The 18618-nt window shown below is 46.6% G+C and overlaps 1 protein-coding gene and 1 pseudogene across 3 annotated transcripts; both read right to left on the bottom strand.

The window, feature by feature from the left end:
- Positions 1–7388: 7388 nt before the first annotated feature.
- Positions 7389–9448, bottom strand: LOC120652510 (annotated as a pseudogene). The gene is made up of 4 exons (XR_005666587.1): positions 9114–9448; positions 8631–8813; positions 8360–8524; positions 7389–8064 (listed from the first exon to the last, which is right to left on the bottom strand). The product of XR_005666587.1 is annotated as a thioredoxin-like 1-2, chloroplastic (transcript).
- A 2413-nt stretch (positions 9449–11861) lies between these two features.
- On the bottom strand, positions 11862–16281 carry LOC120652509 (U11/U12 small nuclear ribonucleoprotein 65 kDa protein-like). 2 transcript variants are annotated; one of them, XM_039930363.1, is made up of 11 exons: positions 15794–16280; positions 15459–15530; positions 15157–15363; positions 14446–14527; positions 14154–14327; positions 13915–14073; positions 13664–13834; positions 13281–13368; positions 12791–12849; positions 12534–12599; positions 11862–12172 (listed from the first exon to the last, which is right to left on the bottom strand). In XM_039930363.1, the coding sequence occupies exons 1-11, from the start codon at positions 16018–16020 to the stop codon at positions 12089–12091; spliced, it is 1389 nt and encodes a 462-aa protein (XP_039786297.1). In that variant the 5' UTR covers positions 16021–16280; the 3' UTR covers positions 11862–12088. The 2 variants fall into 2 exon arrangements, 1 of the variants encoding a protein (XP_039786297.1); XR_005666586.1 differs by lacking the exon at positions 11862–12172 and adding an exon at positions 12945–13041 and having other exon boundaries at positions 12528–12599; positions 15794–16281.
- Between the last annotated feature and the right edge of the window lie 2337 nt (positions 16282–18618).

Genomic DNA, 18618 nt, shown 5'->3' with positions numbered 1-18618 from the left:
CAGTAAAAAAAAAAGGTATAAAGATTGAGAACACAAATCCGATGAACCTGTCCCCAGTTCTTCACTATCTTTGGGTTTCACAACTTCCCTTGGTCAGTGCAAATAAGTATCATTCTGTAATAATTTTCTTTCCCTAATTAGCTCTGGAGGTTTTCAATGGAAGTACTACAACTGCCAAGCAATGCAAAAAACGAAGTGTGGACCAGTGATTTTTCTAACAGCTCGACACTACTCGGGATATTCCCCGTTCGTGGACCTTTCGTGCGTGTTTTCTGATAAATTTATCGACGTTTCTGATTCCTCGGAAGGGGTAAATACGGTACCTCCATCCAGACATCGATTGGATTCGATAACAACGGGGTGCCGCCAGTTCGAGTGGGTCATCGAAACTGGCATTCGGCAGCGCGCCACGTAGCGACGAACGTGACCTCGCCGTGCAGATATTTCCGATGAACCGAAGACCTCAGAGTCGTGCCTTTCGATCGAGAAGCCAGAAAGTGTTGGAGTAATGGGCTTGGCCGGTTACTTCTAAATCATTAAAAGAATTTAAACCCCACTATTAATGCTAGGGAATCAATGTTTAATTCCGTACCGAGAATTGAGGAGGATCTCAACCGACTTAAAAGGTGGACTTCGTGTACACCACTTGTGAAGCCGGTAAGAGGAGGACGGTGAACCACACGCGCGCGCTCGCTCGCCTCGCCGGGCCGGGCCCGGCCGTGGCGAGGCGCGGCCGGACGTGACGTGCAGGTGCCGGTGCGGTGCGACGTGATGTGCTGGGTTAATGTCGTCACTAATGACCGGACATTGAAGGCTCTTTACGCTAGCACTGCGCGCACAGGTCTAGCGAGAGCAGGGCCTCCGGAACCTCTGCTCGCTGAAGGTCCTGCACGGGACGCGGGCAATTAGGTTTTTGGGAAGCGTCTTGACGCGACTGCTCGCTCCCTGAACGACTCCTTCGTCTACTTCCCGGCGTAACCGTTTGTGGGACTGCACTACGAACATCTTCCTGCATCGACATAGTTCAGCTACTTCGAGCAAGACCAGTCGAATAGCATGTCTATTCCAGCTGGTAACGGCGCAACCGGTGCCTCCAGCACTGGTCCCGCCTTGGGGTACTTACTAAACCTACTCAAACCACCACCTTTTGATGGTTCAAATTACAAACGTTGGCAAGAGCGGCTTATACTGTGGTTAACACTATCAAGAGTGATCCATGTGAAAGAGGGTAAGCCTGAACAATTCTCTCCAGAGGAAGGGAGTGCGTTCGATGAGGCTGATATTCTCTTTCGAGGCTTGATCATTAGTGTTCTCGGTGATAACCTGGTGGATTCTTATATCCGGCTGCCAACTGGCAAAGCATTGTGGGATGCTCTTGAGGCTCAATATGGAGTATCTGACGCCGGGAGTGAGTTGTATTTCATGGAGCAGTTCCTTGAGTACAGGATGGTCGAAGACCGTTCTGTAGTGGAACAGGCTCATGAAATACATACTCTGGCAAAAGATCTCAAAAATTGCAGCAAAGAGTCCCCATGTGTGTTACCCAATAAATTTGTGGCCGGAGGTATAATCTCTAACCTGCCACCTTCTTGGAGGGACTTTGCTACTTCTCTAAAACACAAGAGACATGAGTTCACAATAGATGGACTCATAGGGACTCTTGATGTTGAGGAGAAGGCGAGAGCAAAGGACATACGTGGGAAAGGAGTTGTTGGTGCTTCAAGTGCCAATCTTGTTCAGAAGAACAACTCCCACAAGAATAAGAAAAAGCCACCGCAGAACCAACCAAAGACTAAGAAGACAACCACTTTTAAGAAGAAGAAGAAGAAGGGAGCTTGCTATGTGTGCGCTAGTACGGATCACTTTGCTGCAAAGTGTCCGAACCGCAAAGGCAACGACTCCGCCAACATGGTTACTAGCGAGCCTGGAGGAACTTCGGGGTACGGTAATTTATTACCTACTGTTCTTTCAGTCTTTGGTTCACCCGAGTGGTGGGTTGACACTGGTGCTAATATTCATGTTTGTGCTGATGCTTCTTTGTTCTCTTCTTACCAGACCGGCGGGACTTCCTCCTTGCTGATGGGGAACGGATCACATGCGCGTGTTCTTGGTGTTGGTACGGTAAATCTGAAGTTTACTTCGGGGAAGACCGTGCAGCTGAAGAACGTGCAGCATGTCCCCACCATCAAGAAGAATTTAGTCAGCGGCTCTCTACTGTGTAGAGATGGTTTCAAATTAGTCTTTGAGTCCAATAAATGTATCTTGTCTAAGTTTGGTACTTTTGTTGGAAAAAGTTATGAAAGCGGAGGCTTGTTCCGTCTTTCTTTGTCAGATGTTTGTAATAAAATTGCATACAATGTTATTAACGTTGATGAAACAAATGTTTGGCATTCGAGGCTTTGTCACGTTAATTTTGGTTGTATGATGCGCTTGGCTAATTTGAGCTTAATTCCAAAGTTCACTTTTGTCAAAAATTCTAAGTGTCATGTATGTGTTGAATCAAAACAAACTCGTAAGCCTCATAAGACCGCGGAGGCAAGGAGCTTGGCACCCTTAGAATTAATTCATTTCGATTTGTGCGAAATGAATGGAGTGTTGACAAAAGGTGGTAAAAAATATTTCATGACTTTGATTGATGATAGTACTAGATTTTGCTACATCTATTTGTTGAAGTCAAAAGATGAAGCTTTACACTACTTTAAAATCTATAAAGCTGAAGTAGAAAACCAACTTGAGAGAAAGATCAAAAGAGTTAGGTCAGATCGTGGTGGCGAGTATTTCTCAAATTTATTTACTTTATTCTGCGAGGAACATGGTATTATTCATGAAAGGACGCCTCCCTATTCACCTCAGTCAAATGGGGTTGCCGAAAAAAAGAACCGCACTCTAACGGATTTGGTTAACGCCATGTTAGATACAGCGGGACTTTCCAAGGAATGGTGGGGTGAGGCTATATTGACTGCATGTCATGTCCTAAACCGTGTTCCTACAAAGAATAAAGAGATAACTCCATTCGAGGAATGGGAGAAGAAAAGGCCAACACTGTCATACTTATGTACATGGGGTTGTTTGGCAAAAGTGAGTGTGCCAATAACCAAGAAACATAAGCTTGGACCTAAAACTGTGGATTATATCTTTCTAGGTTATGCTATTCACAGCGTTGGATATAGATTTTTAATAGTGAAATTTGGAGTACCTGACATGCATGTTGGTACTATAATGGAGTTCAGAGATGCTACATTTTTTGAAAACATTTTTCCCATGAGAGATGAAACAAGTTCATCTAGGCAAGAGTTCATCGAGGATGATGGCTCTGCTGAGCCGATAGAACACAATGAACATACACTTGTAGAAAATTCTGAGGAGGATAACAATGATGCTCCGAGAAAGAGCAAGAGACAAAGGACTGTAAAGTCTTTTGGTGATGATTTCATTGTATACCTCATAGATGATACACCCAGAACCATTGAAGAGGCATATTCATCTCCTAATGCTGATTATTGGAAGGAAGCAGTAAGGAGTGAGATGGATTCTATTATGTCTAATGGAACTTGGGAGGTCGTTGAACGTCCTTATGGATGTAAACCGGTTGGATGCAAGTGGGTGTTCAAGAAAAAGCTTAGGCCAGATGGTACTATTAAAAAGTACAAGGCTAGGCTTGTGGCCAAGGGTTATACCCAAAAAGAAGGAGAAGATTTCTTTGACACTTATTCACCAGTTGCCCGATTGACCACAATTCGAGTGTTACTTTCTCTGGCAGCCTCTTATGGTCTTCTCGTTCATCAGATGGACGTTAAGACGGCTTTCCTCAATGGAGAGTTAGAAGAGGAGATCTATATGGATCAGCCGGATGGGTTTGTATCAAAGGGTCAAGAAGGAATGGTTTGTAAGTTGTTAAAATCTTTATATGGTCTCAAGCAAGCGCCTAAGCAGTGGCATGAAAAATTTGATAGAACTTTGACCTCTGCCGGCTTTGTTGTGAACGAAGCTGACAGATGTGTGTACTATCGCTATGGTGGGGCTGAAGGAGTGATTTTGTGCTTGTATGTGGATGATATACTGATCTTTGGCACTAGCCTTAATGTGATTAAGGAAGTCAAAGAGTTTTTATCTCAAAATTTTGAGATGAAGGATCTGGGAGAAGCTGATGTTATCCTTTATATAAAACTGGTAAAAAAGATCAATGGTGGGGTGATTCTTACACAGTCTCACTATGTGGAGAAGGTGTTAAGTCGCTTTGGTTATAGCGACTATAAACCTGTCTCAACACCATATGATGCCAGTTTAATTCTTAGAAAGAACAAAAGGATAATGCGAGATCAGCTGAGATATTCTCAGATCATTGGTTCATTAATGTATTTAGCGAGCGCTACAAGACCTGACATCTCGTTTGCTGTAAGCAAACTGAGCCGGTTTGTTTCAAACCCGGGAGATGATCATTGGAAGGCTCTTGAAGGAGTAATGCGCTATCTGAAGGGGACAATGAACTATGGAATTCACTACACCGGGTACCCAAGGGTACTAGAAGGGTATAGTGATTCAAATTGGATTTCTGATGCTGATGAGATAAAGGCCACAAGCGGATATGTGTTTACACTTGGTGGTGGAGCTGTTTCCTGGAAGTCTTGCAAGCAGACCATCTTAACGAGGTCAACTATGAAAGCAGAACTCACAGCATTAGATACCGCCACTGTTGAGGCTGAGTGGCTTCGTGAGCTCTTTATGGACTTGCCGATAGTTGAAAAATCGTTACCGGCAATCCTAATGAACTGTGACAATCAAACGGTAATTGTCAAGGTGAATAGTTCAAAGGATAACATGAAGTCATCTAGACATGTGAAAAGGCGGTTGAAATCTGTCAGAAAATTGAGAAACTCCGGAGTTATAGCCCTGGACTATGTTCAGACGGCTAAAAATCTGGCAGATCAGTTTACAAAGGGTCTTTCACGAAATGTGATAGACAATGCATCTATGGAATTGGGCTTGAGACCCACGTGAGTCATTCTATAGTGGAAACCTGTCTTATGTGATCAGAGATCCCGTGAATTAGGATGGTGAAACAAACTAAAGTCTGACTGTGAGAAGAGAACCTTTGTGAAAATGGCTCATTCCGTGTATAAGGTGTATTTCTCTTCTAATCTGTATGGCAGGTTGGTCTATACCTTAATGTGTGCCAGGTGGTTTTTTTTAAACAAATGAGTTGTTTTCTTGAAACAAAGATATTGTCCTACAGAACATCTGAAAGGAACACACCTATATGAGTTTGACCACTGGTCATGGTATATGAGAATTGGGTATTCTCTAGAAACTCATGAAGGGCCTGTAGTATGACTTATAAGCTCCAAACCGCGGGGATGCTTTTGCAGCCTAGTACCAGTGTAGGGCTCTGGTCAAACTTGTTTGCACAAAACTGGCAATTCAAGGCATAGTCCATTGCACAGTTGTGAATAAGTGTAGCCTTTGTCCTAGATGGAAGTTCAACTTAACAGTCTCTGTCGAATACTGGTATATCAATGAGGGAATGAGGGTATTTCTAGTGTGGCTTGAATTTCTTGGTGGGGATTGTTGGAGTAATGGGCTTGGCCCATTACTTCTAAAGCAGTAAAAGAATTTAAAGCCCACTATTAATGCTAGGGAATCAATGCTTAATTCCGTACCGGGAATTGAGAAGGATCTCAACCGACTTAAAAGGTGGACTTCGTGTACACCACTTGTGAAGCCGGTAAGAGGAGGACGGTGAACCACATGCGCGCGCGCTCGCTCGCCTCGCCGAGCCGGGCCGGGCCGGGCCGGGCCGTGGCCGAGGCCGAGACGAGGCGAGGCGCGGTGCGGCCGGCCAGCCGGACGGGCGGTGCGGTGCGCGTGCGCGGCCGGACGTGACATGCAGGTGCCGGTGCGGTGCAGTGCGGTGCGACGTGATGTGCTGAGATAAGAAGGATGTTTTGCAGTAAAGAGTATTAAAACAGAGGGTTAATGTCGTCACTAATGACCGGACATTGAATGCTCTTTACGACGTCTAGGTTCGTTGAACCTGAGGCACATTAACTGCCGCTCATCAAAGTCATTCATGATGTCCAGGTTCGTTGAACCTGAGGCATATCGTGCCTATATAAACCAGCACCCTCTTCTCTCATCCTCACTCATCTCAAGCACTCATCCAGGTACTCCTCTTCAGGAGACCTCTCCCTTCTCCCTCAGCTGCTTTCTGCCTTCCCCACCGCTAGCACTGCGCGCACAGGTCTAGCGAGAGCAGGGCCTCCGGAACCTCTGCTCGCTGAAGGTCCTGCACGGGACGCGGGCAATTAGGTTTTTAGGAAGCGTCTTGACGCGACTGCTCGCTCCCTGAACGACTCCTTCGTCTACTTCCCGGCGTAACCGCTCGTGCGAACGACTATTTCGTCTACTTCCCGGCGTAACCGTTCGTGGGACTGCACTGCGAACATCTTCCTGCATCGACATAGTTCAGCTACTTCGAGCAAGACCAGTCGAATATCATGTCTATTCCAGCTGGTAACGGCGCAACCGGTGCCTCCGGCACTGGTCCCGCCTTGGGGTACTTACTAAACCTACTCTGGTTTAATTCTTTGTTCATGCTTATTAGTGAGAATAACATGAACACATGCACATATCTTGTACACACATTATCACTCATCTATATCATGAAATTGATATTAATATTTAGAATTAAAATATACGGAAAATTGGCTAGATATCTAACAGAAAGAACTCGACACCTGAACCGACAAGAGCGTAGGGGCAATGGAACACGAAGTCCCAGGTCCAAGCCCCCAGCCACACCCTGATCTATGTTCTGATGCAAGATCTGAATTGAGTGCTGTATGGAGTGCGAGATGGTTGATCAGAGAACCCGGACAAGGCACCGCGTGGACAGGAGCTGTGTTGAGTGCTGGAATGCTACATGATTGGAGCTGGACCATGCCATGCTCCCCTCAGTTTCTTGCACCCCTCTGAAAGTCTGCATACGGTACACCTAAACCCGAAAAGTCCAGGCCACACCTTGTTCACAAACCTAAAGAGGCGGATTGTGGTGGTTGATGAATTAACACCCTATTTAGTTGAACGTAAGACTGGGCCACCTTTATCTAGCTTGAAGCAAGAGAAGCCACAAAGTCCAGGCCAAGCTTGAAGCAAAGAGAAGCCACGAAAGTCCAGGCCATACCCATCCCTTGTTCACAAAACTTTTGTCAAATTGCAAAGGATTTTTACCTTCGTATTACAAAAGCCGTGGTCCTAAGATAAGGGCTACTGCCTTCACCGCTATTTTCTTCCTTTTAGCTGTTCCTGACCCCCAAGGGCATGGCAGAAACAAGCCACAAACTAGAATTTTCAAGCAATCATCTTCCATTCTTCGGGCAGCATACAAGGTCTGACACAACATAAGGCATGATTGATTATTGAGCTTCGCGAAATACACCCAGACAAATAACCTGAGGCTGCGGGAGAAATGGTAGTGGAGGGAGAAATGGAAGTGCGGGAACTAAGCCACATGATTTTAAAATGCAACCAAATAGCATGCAGACGAATTCATTCGCACATCTACCATACAGGAGGCAGAAGCTCCACAACACCACTCTGCTAGTCTGCTACTGCTAAAGTGCTAATACAAACTTGCTAAACTACTGGAGTCCGGAGGACAGGCGGGCGGGCAGGCTTCACATGTAAAAATCATGGCCTGCGCTCTACTAGCATGAGATGCTACAACCTGTACACATCAAGAACAACCACGGAACTGTACAGAATGGAAGGATCTGATCATCCTAAAGATAACCCTGCATCTTATCTTCCTGATGAGACCAAGGACCTCTCCTCGGACCCCAGCCTGACCAACGGCTTTGTTGCCGCTGGGAACTCTACAGGCTCGGGAGCAATGACTTCTGCAGCAGCATCTCCACTGGGGATCAGTTCTGGCTTCTTGGTGTAGGTGAACTGCAGGTCCTTGTTTGCGGCCAGTGCTAATAACTCTGATTCCTCCAGCCCCCTAGTCGGGCCAATGCTACATCTATCTGGTTTGTGCTTTGCAAGGGCATCCTTGAACTTCTTGATCTGCATAAGCATAAGGTGGCAACTCCCATCAGTATTCATCAAATTGTAACCACCACTGCCGAATAGCAAAAGTGCAGTGGGCTGGAAACTAATCAAACATCATCACCCTATTGAGTTGGGTTCAGGGGGGGTAGAAAAGGTTTTGCTTGTTAAATTTTGAGGAAAGCATTATAACAAACTCAACATTATAGCACAAAATTGAATTGGGCTCTAAACAAGTTTCTCGACATTAGTAGTACTCGTACTCGTATATTAAATAAATGAAAATGAATAGCCGATCGGGTCAGGATCTTACAGTTGCGTTGGTGCAGCTGAAGCTGCAGAGACGTCCCTGAGCTCCCCTGTAGAACCTGAAGAAAGGTAGGACATGGACATGGAGGCTGTAGCACATAGACTTGTGCTCCTCATAGTTCACTTGCAAGAACAGCACATCCGGATTCTGCTCCGCAAACTGGCAAATCTGCGCAACGAGATAGATTTCTCAGAACAACACAATCTCGTCAACGGTTCTCGGATCGGATGAAGAGTACGTTCAACGGCAAATTCGCCACCCTTTTTGTTCACACCTTTGGGTGAAGAGCACGGCAACCTCCGCAGCCAGGGGAGAAGAAGTCTACGATGACGAGCCTGTCGCCGGCGTTGGCCAATGAATCGGCGAGGTCCTGAGCGGACTCGACCTCCCGCATGTTGGGCTGCAGCCCCTTCTCCCACCACCTCATGGATTTCCCAATCGCAAGGTTCATGTTCATCTGCGGGGGAGCAAAAAAGCCGGATCATATTAGGGTTCCAAGTCTTCATCGTTCCAGTTTATTCTTCTTTCCAAATCAAAACGTACTAGAAGAATAAGAGTATGACCTCGAAACTTCTAAAAGTAAACCTACCCATTTTTTTAAAAAAAAAACTAAACCGATTTTAGGAAGGAACGAAAATAATCGTAAAATTTTCCAGAAAAAGAAAATAATCGTAAAAATTAGGAGGAAACACGCGAACTAGGGGCAAAAATAGAGAAAAAAGAGATTAAAACGGAACGCATAAAAATCTATATTCACCTGCACCGGCGACGCGACGAGAGTCCGGGACGCGGACCTGGATCTCATGGGCCCGACCGCCAGCCTCCCGCCGCCGAGGAACGCGGTCTTCCTCCAGGGCGCCCCGATCCGCACCGCCGATGGCGCCATCCGCCGGCCCAGGAGCCCCGGCGCGGCCCGGTTGCCGCTCGGCGACACCACGCTCCCCTTCGCGACCGCCTGCGCCGCCGCCGCCATGGCCGAAACCGCGCTCGAGGAAGGGGAGGGGGGGGGGGGGAGAAGAGAGAGCTCGCGATGGGGAGAAACCACAGCGCTCGAGAGGAGAAGAGAAGCGAATCGAAGATTGGGGAAGCGGCGAAGGAAAGTGGCCGCCTTTTAAAAAGGAGGCCCACGGATAAAAGCAAGCCGGAGCGAGAAAAAATCGCCGCGGCTTTTCTTTTTTCTCCTTTTCAATTTAATCGTCCAGTCAATTATCTCCCCACCGATTGCTCGCAGCCGTCAGATGGACCCGCCAGTCTACCTCTGGCCGCCACGTGGACAGCGAGCTCTAGAATATTCTCCCCCGCCGGGCGCCGGGGCCTAAGAAATTCCGAAATGGATATATTCTTTGTTTGAAAAAGAGATGGATATGTTTATTCTGGATAAGAATAAGAAACGGTCGCGGGGGCCCACATGTCACGCGGCGGGTGGGAGGAAGGTGCGCGGGCGGGCGTGGTGTGTAGATTTGGGGACTCGTGGCGGATGTATTTTTGGGTGAGGATGAGGAGGTGGGTCCACGTTGCAGCGAGGTGGAGGTGGGTGGCCCACAACCGCCAGAGTTCTTAGGCGAGAGGTGACGCATATTTCCGTTTTTTTCTTTTTCACTTTCGGGGGCGTGAGGATATGTCGTGGGGCCCACATGTCAAGCGCCGGTGGGCGATCGGAGAGCGTGGTGTGTAATCCGGGACTCGTGGCGGATGTATTTTTCGGTAAGGATGAGAAGGTAGGGTCCACGTTGCAGCGAGGTGAGGTGGGGCCACACCGCCACCAGGTGACGCGTATTTTCTCTTTTTATTTTCTCTCTCTTTTTTTGTGTTTGGATGGCGTGGCACCTTTATTTCCACGCCCAAAAAAGAAAAGCTTCTAGACTTGCTTGCCGGGTTGGTCACACGTCGACCTCTGTTAGGTCGTCGCACCTGTTGAATGTTAAAACTGTGGTTTGCTTAATTTGAACTTTCGGATAACTTTTGCGTTTAACAGCAGGGACGTGCCTGTTTTAGATGGAAAACAGCGTCAGGTTAGTAGTTTATACAGAAGCGACGCTCCGTTTCGGTTTTCACTGAAGATTATCGCGACGTCTATGTTTAGTGTCATCGCAGATAATGCAGAAGCTATCTTTAGCAAACCAAATGGACATGGATGAGTTCCAGTACGTTCTTACTAGCAGCTCCTATTCATAGCAGCCGGCTTCGGATAAACGGATCATGGTCATGGGTGCGCTAAAGCAATGGCTCTATTGATAGCAAACAAGTTTGTTGGAGCTTGGAGGCATGGATGACGCGAGCCGGCTATGTTTGCGACCTTTGACTAGACCAGGACGAGAGCACTATCAAGTTCACCGCTGGCTACGACCGATAGCTGGTGCTGATTTGTTATGAGAGAAAATTACTGCTGGCTGACTGGTATCTGATGGTTGGTGCTGGATTGGTGTGAAAGAGAAATACTATTATTAGTTGGCTGGAGAAACATCCAGATGCTTCAACTACCGTGATCCGGCCAATATGTTTTCGGCCACCACCACCAGTAGTCACTGAGCTTCCTTTATTTGTCAAAGGAAATGCACAGAGCCACAAACCACTAGTCGGTCGAGACACCACCACCACTCACCGAGCTTCCTTTATTTGTTTTGAAACGAAGAATATTCCAATTCAAGTTTTGAAAAAAAAAACATGGTCATTTTTTGTAATCAGGATCATATTTCGAAAAAGGAAATGCATCAGTTATCGTGATCAGAGTTCTATTCTACCTTTCGTGCGAGCATTCAAGGAAACGTACTGTGGGTAGAGGAATCATTCCCTGCAAATCTAGCTCCAGCAGCAGGTCAGCAGTCAGGACTCAGGACGGCCAAATTTCTTAGAGCAGTTGCTTTATGCCCTTCAAAATTCCAGGAGGCAGGAGCAGAGACAAGTTACAAATTCACTGAGCAGCTACGCATAAACCAAGGGGAAGCAATATGGATAGTACTTGTGAGACGGTTTATGGCAGATCATCCGGTGCCCGCCTGCATTTCCCCCCATATTTTTGCTGTTCCCTGAATGAACAAAGCGGCTATGTGTCTGCTAAGAGGAACAGCAGGCAGTTAACCCAGTAACGGTGTGGCAAGATCAACAGAGCCTTCACTCTTCAGCAGCCTATTAAATGGAGAAGGGCCGGTAAACCCGCTCGATCAAATGCGCAACCAATTAAATTAGGTGGTATTATACGCCACTAAACCATTGGAACGAGCAACAAAAAAAAAAGGAAGAATGCCTGCTATCTCAGATTTAAACAATTCGAAATAGTAGCTTACATGATAGTCCAAGTGAAATTTAAACTTATTACCAATTTAAGCACCTGAAGACGCGCCTGTCTGCTTGGTTGGATTCGTGCAATGGTGGCATTCGATCACCAACTTTTAAATTTTGTGGCCAAATATTTGGCCTCCAATCACAAATATAATAGCTAAATCTGAAATTAAAAACTTTCAGTGTTCTTTTTCACCGATACAGTATATTTTCAGTGGCCAGCAAATTTTAATATCTAATAGAATAATTTTTCAATGGTTGGAAAACTGAATCTCCAGTGTTCTTCACCAAACATCTAGCAAGCACAGTAAAGCAATTATCCATTACACTAGGGGTGGAATCAATCAACCAATGCCAACCGACAACAGATACGTATAACCTCTGATTCACACTTTCCAGTTCGTAAAAACTTCTGAAAACTGTCAAAATCAGGAGAGAAAAGTACAAACTGCCCTAGGAAGCTTTATTAGCAGTAGGATTTCTACCAAATTGTATGATCATTGGTTTTCCTTTGAACACATAGCCATGAGCTAGATTCTGCAAAGCCATACACGGGACACTTATTAGCAATTTAGCACCCATGGTTTTCATGGACGCGATAACAAAGAATCATGGAAATAGCAAGACCAAACGAATAATCATTGTGTGTGTGTGGGGGGGGGGGGGGGGCATGCGTTGTGCGTTGTATACAGATAAATAATGCCACTTATGTTCCTTTTAAAACGCCCCCCACGTTTTGGTGTCCTAATGCCACTTCAAATGACTCAAGTCACTGGTCAAAGCTTGACTTTGGAGCACTCAGGTTGCACTCAACTACTCAATACCTGGAACAATTAGCTATCCATCTTACTGTGCAACAATGCAAACAATTGTATCATGTCAGAATCAAATCACTAACCAGAGCTCGTTGAGCGAGTTCAATAGTAGGAAATGTCACAAAGGCTTGACCACGCATCCGTCCCTCCTGGAACATGATTAAAACAGGGCATACTATATAATCAGGGACATACTGGCAGCAAAAGACAAAACTTTATACTCTCAAATGACAAGCCGTTTTTCACATAATTTTCACCATGAGTAGTTCATAGATATTTGCAAATTAATTCCTTTCTGAATAATGATAAGGGCACGAGTTAATGGTATGTAAACGTGTACCTGCATCAACTTGATACTTAGACCCGATCTTACACTGTCCATACTTTCGAAAAGAGACCCTGGAGAGATAAGTTTTATAAACATAAATTACAAACAACACTGTAGATAAAAAATGTTTGGGCAACCTGGCACAACCTAGAATCTTAAGCACAACCTCATTAATTCCTAGGTAACATATCGTTGATCTGTCCTGTACCTCAAAACATGTCTCTATCCCCCTGTGCAGTACATAGATACATGCAACCATGCATCTGTACTAATGATGCTGAGATAACCATAGTTAAATTTAAGGTACGACTATTGTTGGACAAGATTGCTTTGGTTCTTATTGGGCCTGAGTTGCAAAATAGTTGGATCACATTTCAACCTAGCAATTAACAATTACAGGATGAAGTTAACCTTGTAATGGTAACTCTATGATTCCTAAACATTTTCTTTTAAGACAAATACTGACGCAAGGACGTGAAAAGAGTAAGTCTAACAGCCTTACCAAAGACATAGAAGAAGTCATCATGAGTGACATCCTTCGCCAAGTTCTTAATGTACAAAACAGAGGCAGGATTTCCTGGAGTGTAATTCTGTAAAAGGAAAACATAACATTTGGAGTAAATTCACTTATTAGTAAAGAGCCTATGACCTAAAGAAATATCAATGACACTTTTCAGATTCACCATTCTTCAAAATTTTAGGTTACTACCATATCATCACATCGAGATCAGGATGCAGAAAAACTCAAAACTGATAATAATGTATATTCATACTAATTACTTGGAAACTACACTATAACATCACTAGTTCATGAAATATTACATTGCCAGGACTGCACGTTAAATCTCTATGCAAATGACATGATAGTACAATACCAATTTGTACCTTGAACATAGGAAGGGACAAAACCTCCTCTGGTGGTAATTTATCTTTCTCTATTTCCTGGGGTGAGACAAAATGTTTCTCTTCAAGCTGTTCATTTGTTGAATCGATTTCCTTGTCAGCTGTACTTTGTACAGGTGGTTCCTTCTGCGCAGTCTTAGGGGCAATTTTTATCTGAAGAGAACCATTGCATTAGGAAAAGACAATGCACTCAAATTTTCAACCAATGGGTACACAGACAAAGAGTAGTTAACCTGGAGTACTGGGTTTTTCTTTTTGATCACTTGAAGCTCAGTAGAAACCAATGCAGCAGGTTTTACCCCAACAGCTTCATGAGCAACATTTTTATCAACTGCAGGACCAACAATAGCTTCATGCTTGGCACGCTTGCTTTTCCGTTTATCAACATCATCCTGCGATAAACAAAGTGTTCATGAATGATTTGAAAAGGATTTTACAAAGGTGGAACTAGAAACGCAGAAGTAGCAAGCACATCAGATGATTCCAACTCAGACTCATCGCTAGACAAATCAGCTGAACGAGGTTCCTCAGGTTGTGGTGGTGGCGGAGGATGAGGGGGAGCAGGCACTTGTGATGGTAGCGGTGGAGTAGGCAATGCCATCCGAAATGGAGCTGGAAGGTTCATCTTGTTCATTAAGTGCAACACCTGTCACAAGAAAAGTGCATTGATAAATGCATCTACTCATGCTGAATGAAAATATAGGCCAAGAAACATGCCTTGCAAGTTGTAAAAGTGAGTGCATGGGGTGGAAATCCTAATAAACCTGGGTGTAGAATCGAGGGACGGCAATGAGGGCATTGACAATATTTGTCAATATGTTTCCATCTGGTGGTGGATATGCATACCTAAAAAGATGCAGAGCACATGGATCAAGCTCAAGCAAGTGAGGTGGTTTAGGATTGCCAACAGTGTATAGCAGAAAGTACTTCAGTAAAGAACAAGAGGTGTTCAATTACAAAACTGTGCAACATTGTGGGTGCATCAACTAAGTCAACAAACAATAGCTTGGAATTTATGCTAGCTTGATTCTGATTACCTACAAGGAAAAATAATAACTGCGGATGGAACATACATACATTGCATCGACAGTTCAAAGGCCAGCAGCAGAGGAATTTAGTTGAAAAGTAAATTCAATTATTTCAAAATGTGACAAACAACTCAATTCGTAATCCCAATAATTCAACTATCCAAGCATCTTATTGTGAAAAGAGGAGAGACAAATTCCCAGTTAGTGAAAAATATTTGTGTGTATGAATATGCAGGTAAAGTTGGCCTTTGATTATGGATATCTCAATTCTAAATAGTAAATACCAGATAGCAGGTCAATCGTAAATAGAAATTAGTATTTGCAGAGAACAATCATATAAAACTTACAGGACAGAGTATATTCATGAGATTTAAGAAATGGCTAGGCATTTTCACATGAATATCAAAAGATAATGTAACATAATGAAGCTATGAACAGATAACATACTCAAGGTGAGGAGGAAATGAATAGTCCACACCAAGCTTTGGAGCAATTGGTTCAGCAGTCGATGTAGGATTCTTCTGATTCTGGGCATCAATAGTTGGTACCTGGGACACCCCATGCACTAATTGGTCCTGAGGCTTCACATGTGCATTATTTGTGTTTGGCTGATTTGCTCTCTCAACTATTAACACTTTCCCGAGGAACCTCAACCTGCAAAGCCATCCCTTAGTGAACAAGGCAACGCATGACATATCAGTTCAGATGAACATAATGGGGCATCAATTCACAGTATTGATGAAACGAACCTGTTCAGTAACGAATGTGCATAATTGGCCGCGGCCTCATCCCTAAAATCTACAAATGCACAATTCCTCAGCCTGCAACAGACCAACATGATGGTTCAGCAACCAAACAAACATGGCAGGCAGCCTGGCGTCCAAATTTGAACAATAACTACTCTACTGAAGAAATATGGCAGAGAGACACCGAACCTATGACACAAAAGTACATTGCAAGGTGCCAGGGTCACCTAAACTAAACAGCTATGCTAGCTAGAATCACAAGCTACTGCAACTAATTTGGCATGCGGAACACGCCAAGCAGAGCGCGATTAAGCAAGTGACAGGGATGAGGTAAGTACTTTCCACCGGCACAGGGGCGCACGGACGTGGCCCCGTAGTGGGAGAAGAGGCGGGAGAGCATGTCCTGCGTGATCGCCTCCGGGAGGTGCCGCACCAGCAGCGTCGCCGCCCCCGCCGGAGAGGGACCGGGCTGCTGGTGGTGGTGCTGCTGGAGAGGCGGCAGAGTCGCGGGGTATGGTGCTGTTGGTGCTGGAGGAAACGCGTGCGGCGGCGGGAAGGACGCCATCGGAGCGCCGACGTCGGTGGGCTCAGACGGGACTGGAAGAAATAGGGTTTTACCGGGGCGGCAGGCGGGTCAGGGACGTTGGCGGAAGGAGCCCGGGCGCCCCTTCTGGAAGTGGGGTTGGGACAGGTGGGTGGCGCGGCGCCGGTAGCGGTGGCTCGCCGGATGGCCGGGTGGGAAGGCAAGGCGGCGAGGCGTCCTGTTCACTGTTCAGGCCGGACGGAAGGAGGAAAGGAGGAGGGTCGACGAAGAGTGTTGTTGGCTCTGGGCCGGAGGGCTCCCAGAGATGATGATGTTCTTGTTGGAGGCCCATATTGTACTGTTCTTCTGTAGCTGTACCACGAGTCCACGAGCGAGCCGTAGTAAGGGGACTTTTCACATGGGCTTGCAAATGGCCTAGGACGCGTCGTGGAGGCCATTTTACATTAGGCCTGTGAATGACGGTCGGATTGATTTTTTTCGCCCTGGTCCGTGTCAGACCGTGGGCACGTGCTTCCTCCGTATAAAAAAAGTCACTCTAAAATTTAAAATTTGTCCAAAAACAAATCATCTTACTCTATGTGTAAGTGCATTTGCATTCAAGAATCAATTAATACCAAGTGTGAGTAATAAATAGGGGCAAACATTGTCATTTTATCTTTTTATTATTTTGTCTTAGATGACTTATTTCTTAGAACCGAGAAAGTATATTGTATGATCCCGAAGAGCCTGTCCCCAAATTAAAAAAATGTTTAGCCGGGTGATGGGCGATTTAGTTTGTTTAACCCCCCTGGTTACGGGCGAGGCAAAGTAAAAGGGATATTCGGAGATCTACCTTGTTGACACGGAGTTTGGAGCCGCTGCGTGCGTTCGTACCGCGTGCGGCATGGCAGCGGGAAATGGCCATGAGCGCGACTTCCGATCTATTATTACTGGCTATCTAGAGGAGGTCGTCGTTGTCAGTATCCGAATCTGGAACGAAAGTTCGCGGTTGTCAACTCCACGTCGGTGGCTACGCAGTCACAACGAACGAACGCGTCGCGTTGCCATCATCAACCCATCGTACGGTAAACCGCGTGCGCCCGTCCGCGCGTCGTCGTCCTGGGAAAAATACGAGACCTGATTGATTCGACCAATCGAACGAGTGGAAAGGAATTAGGCCAAACCAAACCAAACCAATCAAAGAAACGCTCGTTTTCTCTAGAATCGGCGATCAACTAATTAAAAAGCGCGCTCGCTAATAAATAGGCGTGTGGAATAATACACGATGAGCAGCAGCGCGGCAGTACCACCAGTTTGTCATGGCAAACCGCACGGCGCGCGGCGTTGCGCGGCACGCGTCGCCGTCTCCGCTTCAGAACGAGAGGCGCATGATGCCTCCGCGTCGCGACCACTACGCCGTACGCGGGACGCGCAAACGCGCCGCGATCCAGAGCGGCGGGGCGCGCTGCCGGCCAGGATGGTCGGTGCGCTAGCTGGGTCGCGCTCCGCTCCGCTGGAGGCCGCACCACTGCATGCATGCCTCGTACTGCCCCCGTGCCCGGACGACGATAATAAGGGGTCGGCGTCTCTAGACCCGCCCGTTTCGTTTCGCGTTCTCCACGGCGTGCGGATCGCTTTGACGACTATGCTCTGGTTGAAAGTTCGCTGTAGGCCCAGACCCTGTGCTACAGAAAGCTAATAAGCAGGGTTAGTTTGAACCGTGTCAAGAGCAGCGTGCCAACTTTCTTTCTTCCAGCTAGATTATTCTTCGGCTGGTCATCATCTGAGAATTGTCCTCTCCACCAACGGGAACTGACCGGGAGGATAAACCAGACTGCGCGCCCGGCCCATTTCGGGAAAGTCATCGCGGAGCAAGACAAGCAAGCCGCGCGTCGTCGTCACTCATCAACGGCGCGGCGAATGAGCAGCTAGCTCTTGAGTGCTATCCACGAACACCACTTCGATCAGTTTTATCCGCAGCCATAGCCATGCGCGATCGCGGATCGCCAGCGCTGCTACTAGCCTCCCCGGGCGTATATATAATCTTAAACTAAACCAACGTTAATCTCCCACTCTTCTTCCCTCTTAATATATAGGAGTACTTTAAAAATACAACGAACTTTCTGGAGCGGAAGCATGTCACGGCGCAGGAATGTCATTAAAAAAAAAATCTCCTAGCCTCTCGCGCCCAAACCCGCACGCTTTCAGCTCGTTCGCGCGGATTTGAAAATATCTTTCGCCCTTGCTTCCGAACCCCCCCCCCCCATCGACGCGCGATTACACACGTGTTCTAATGATGGCCGCCATCCCGCTCGACGGCGCGACTGTTGCCTGTTGGCCACGAGGCCAGCGAAGCAAGGACGTCGCCGTCGGGGTTCCCAGGCGGCGCACTCAACGGAGCAACACCTGGCATCGGCAAGCTCCGCGACGCAACGGCGACCAACCACACACGACACGCCCGGTCGCGGCGAGAGCTTCTTGGACGAGACGAAGAAAAAGGGACCGGACGAGAGGAGATCAGGCAGCGAGCAGCCGGACAGCCGGGTCCCGCGGCGTTGCGTCGTGACTGATGACAGCTCCGATCCGCCGGGAGATAGGGAGTCGACCGCCGGAGTGGCTCGAGAGGACGAAACTGGCTGG

This window comes from Panicum virgatum, chromosome 9K (genome assembly GCF_016808335.1).
Source record: "Panicum virgatum strain AP13 chromosome 9K, P.virgatum_v5, whole genome shotgun sequence".
Taxonomy (NCBI): domain Eukaryota; kingdom Viridiplantae; phylum Streptophyta; class Magnoliopsida; order Poales; family Poaceae; genus Panicum; species Panicum virgatum.
The sequence above is the reverse complement of the archived record's forward strand: the minus strand, read 5'-3'. Positions and strand labels throughout refer to the sequence as shown.

Excerpts from the sequence above, each read along its gene's own strand:
- LOC120652509 (XM_039930363.1), bottom strand. The coding sequence starts at position 16,020 with ATGGCGTCCTTCCCGCCGCCGCACGCGTTTCCTCCAGCACCAACAGCA. Across the intron at positions 15,364-15,458 it reads GCACATTCGTTACTGAACAG|GTTGAGGTTCCTCGGGAAAG; the intron begins GTTCGTTTCATC and ends ATGGCTTTGCAG. Across the intron at positions 13,369-13,663 it reads TGTCCCTTCCTATGTTCAAG|AATTACACTCCAGGAAATCC; the intron begins GTACAAATTGGT and ends TTCCTTTTACAG.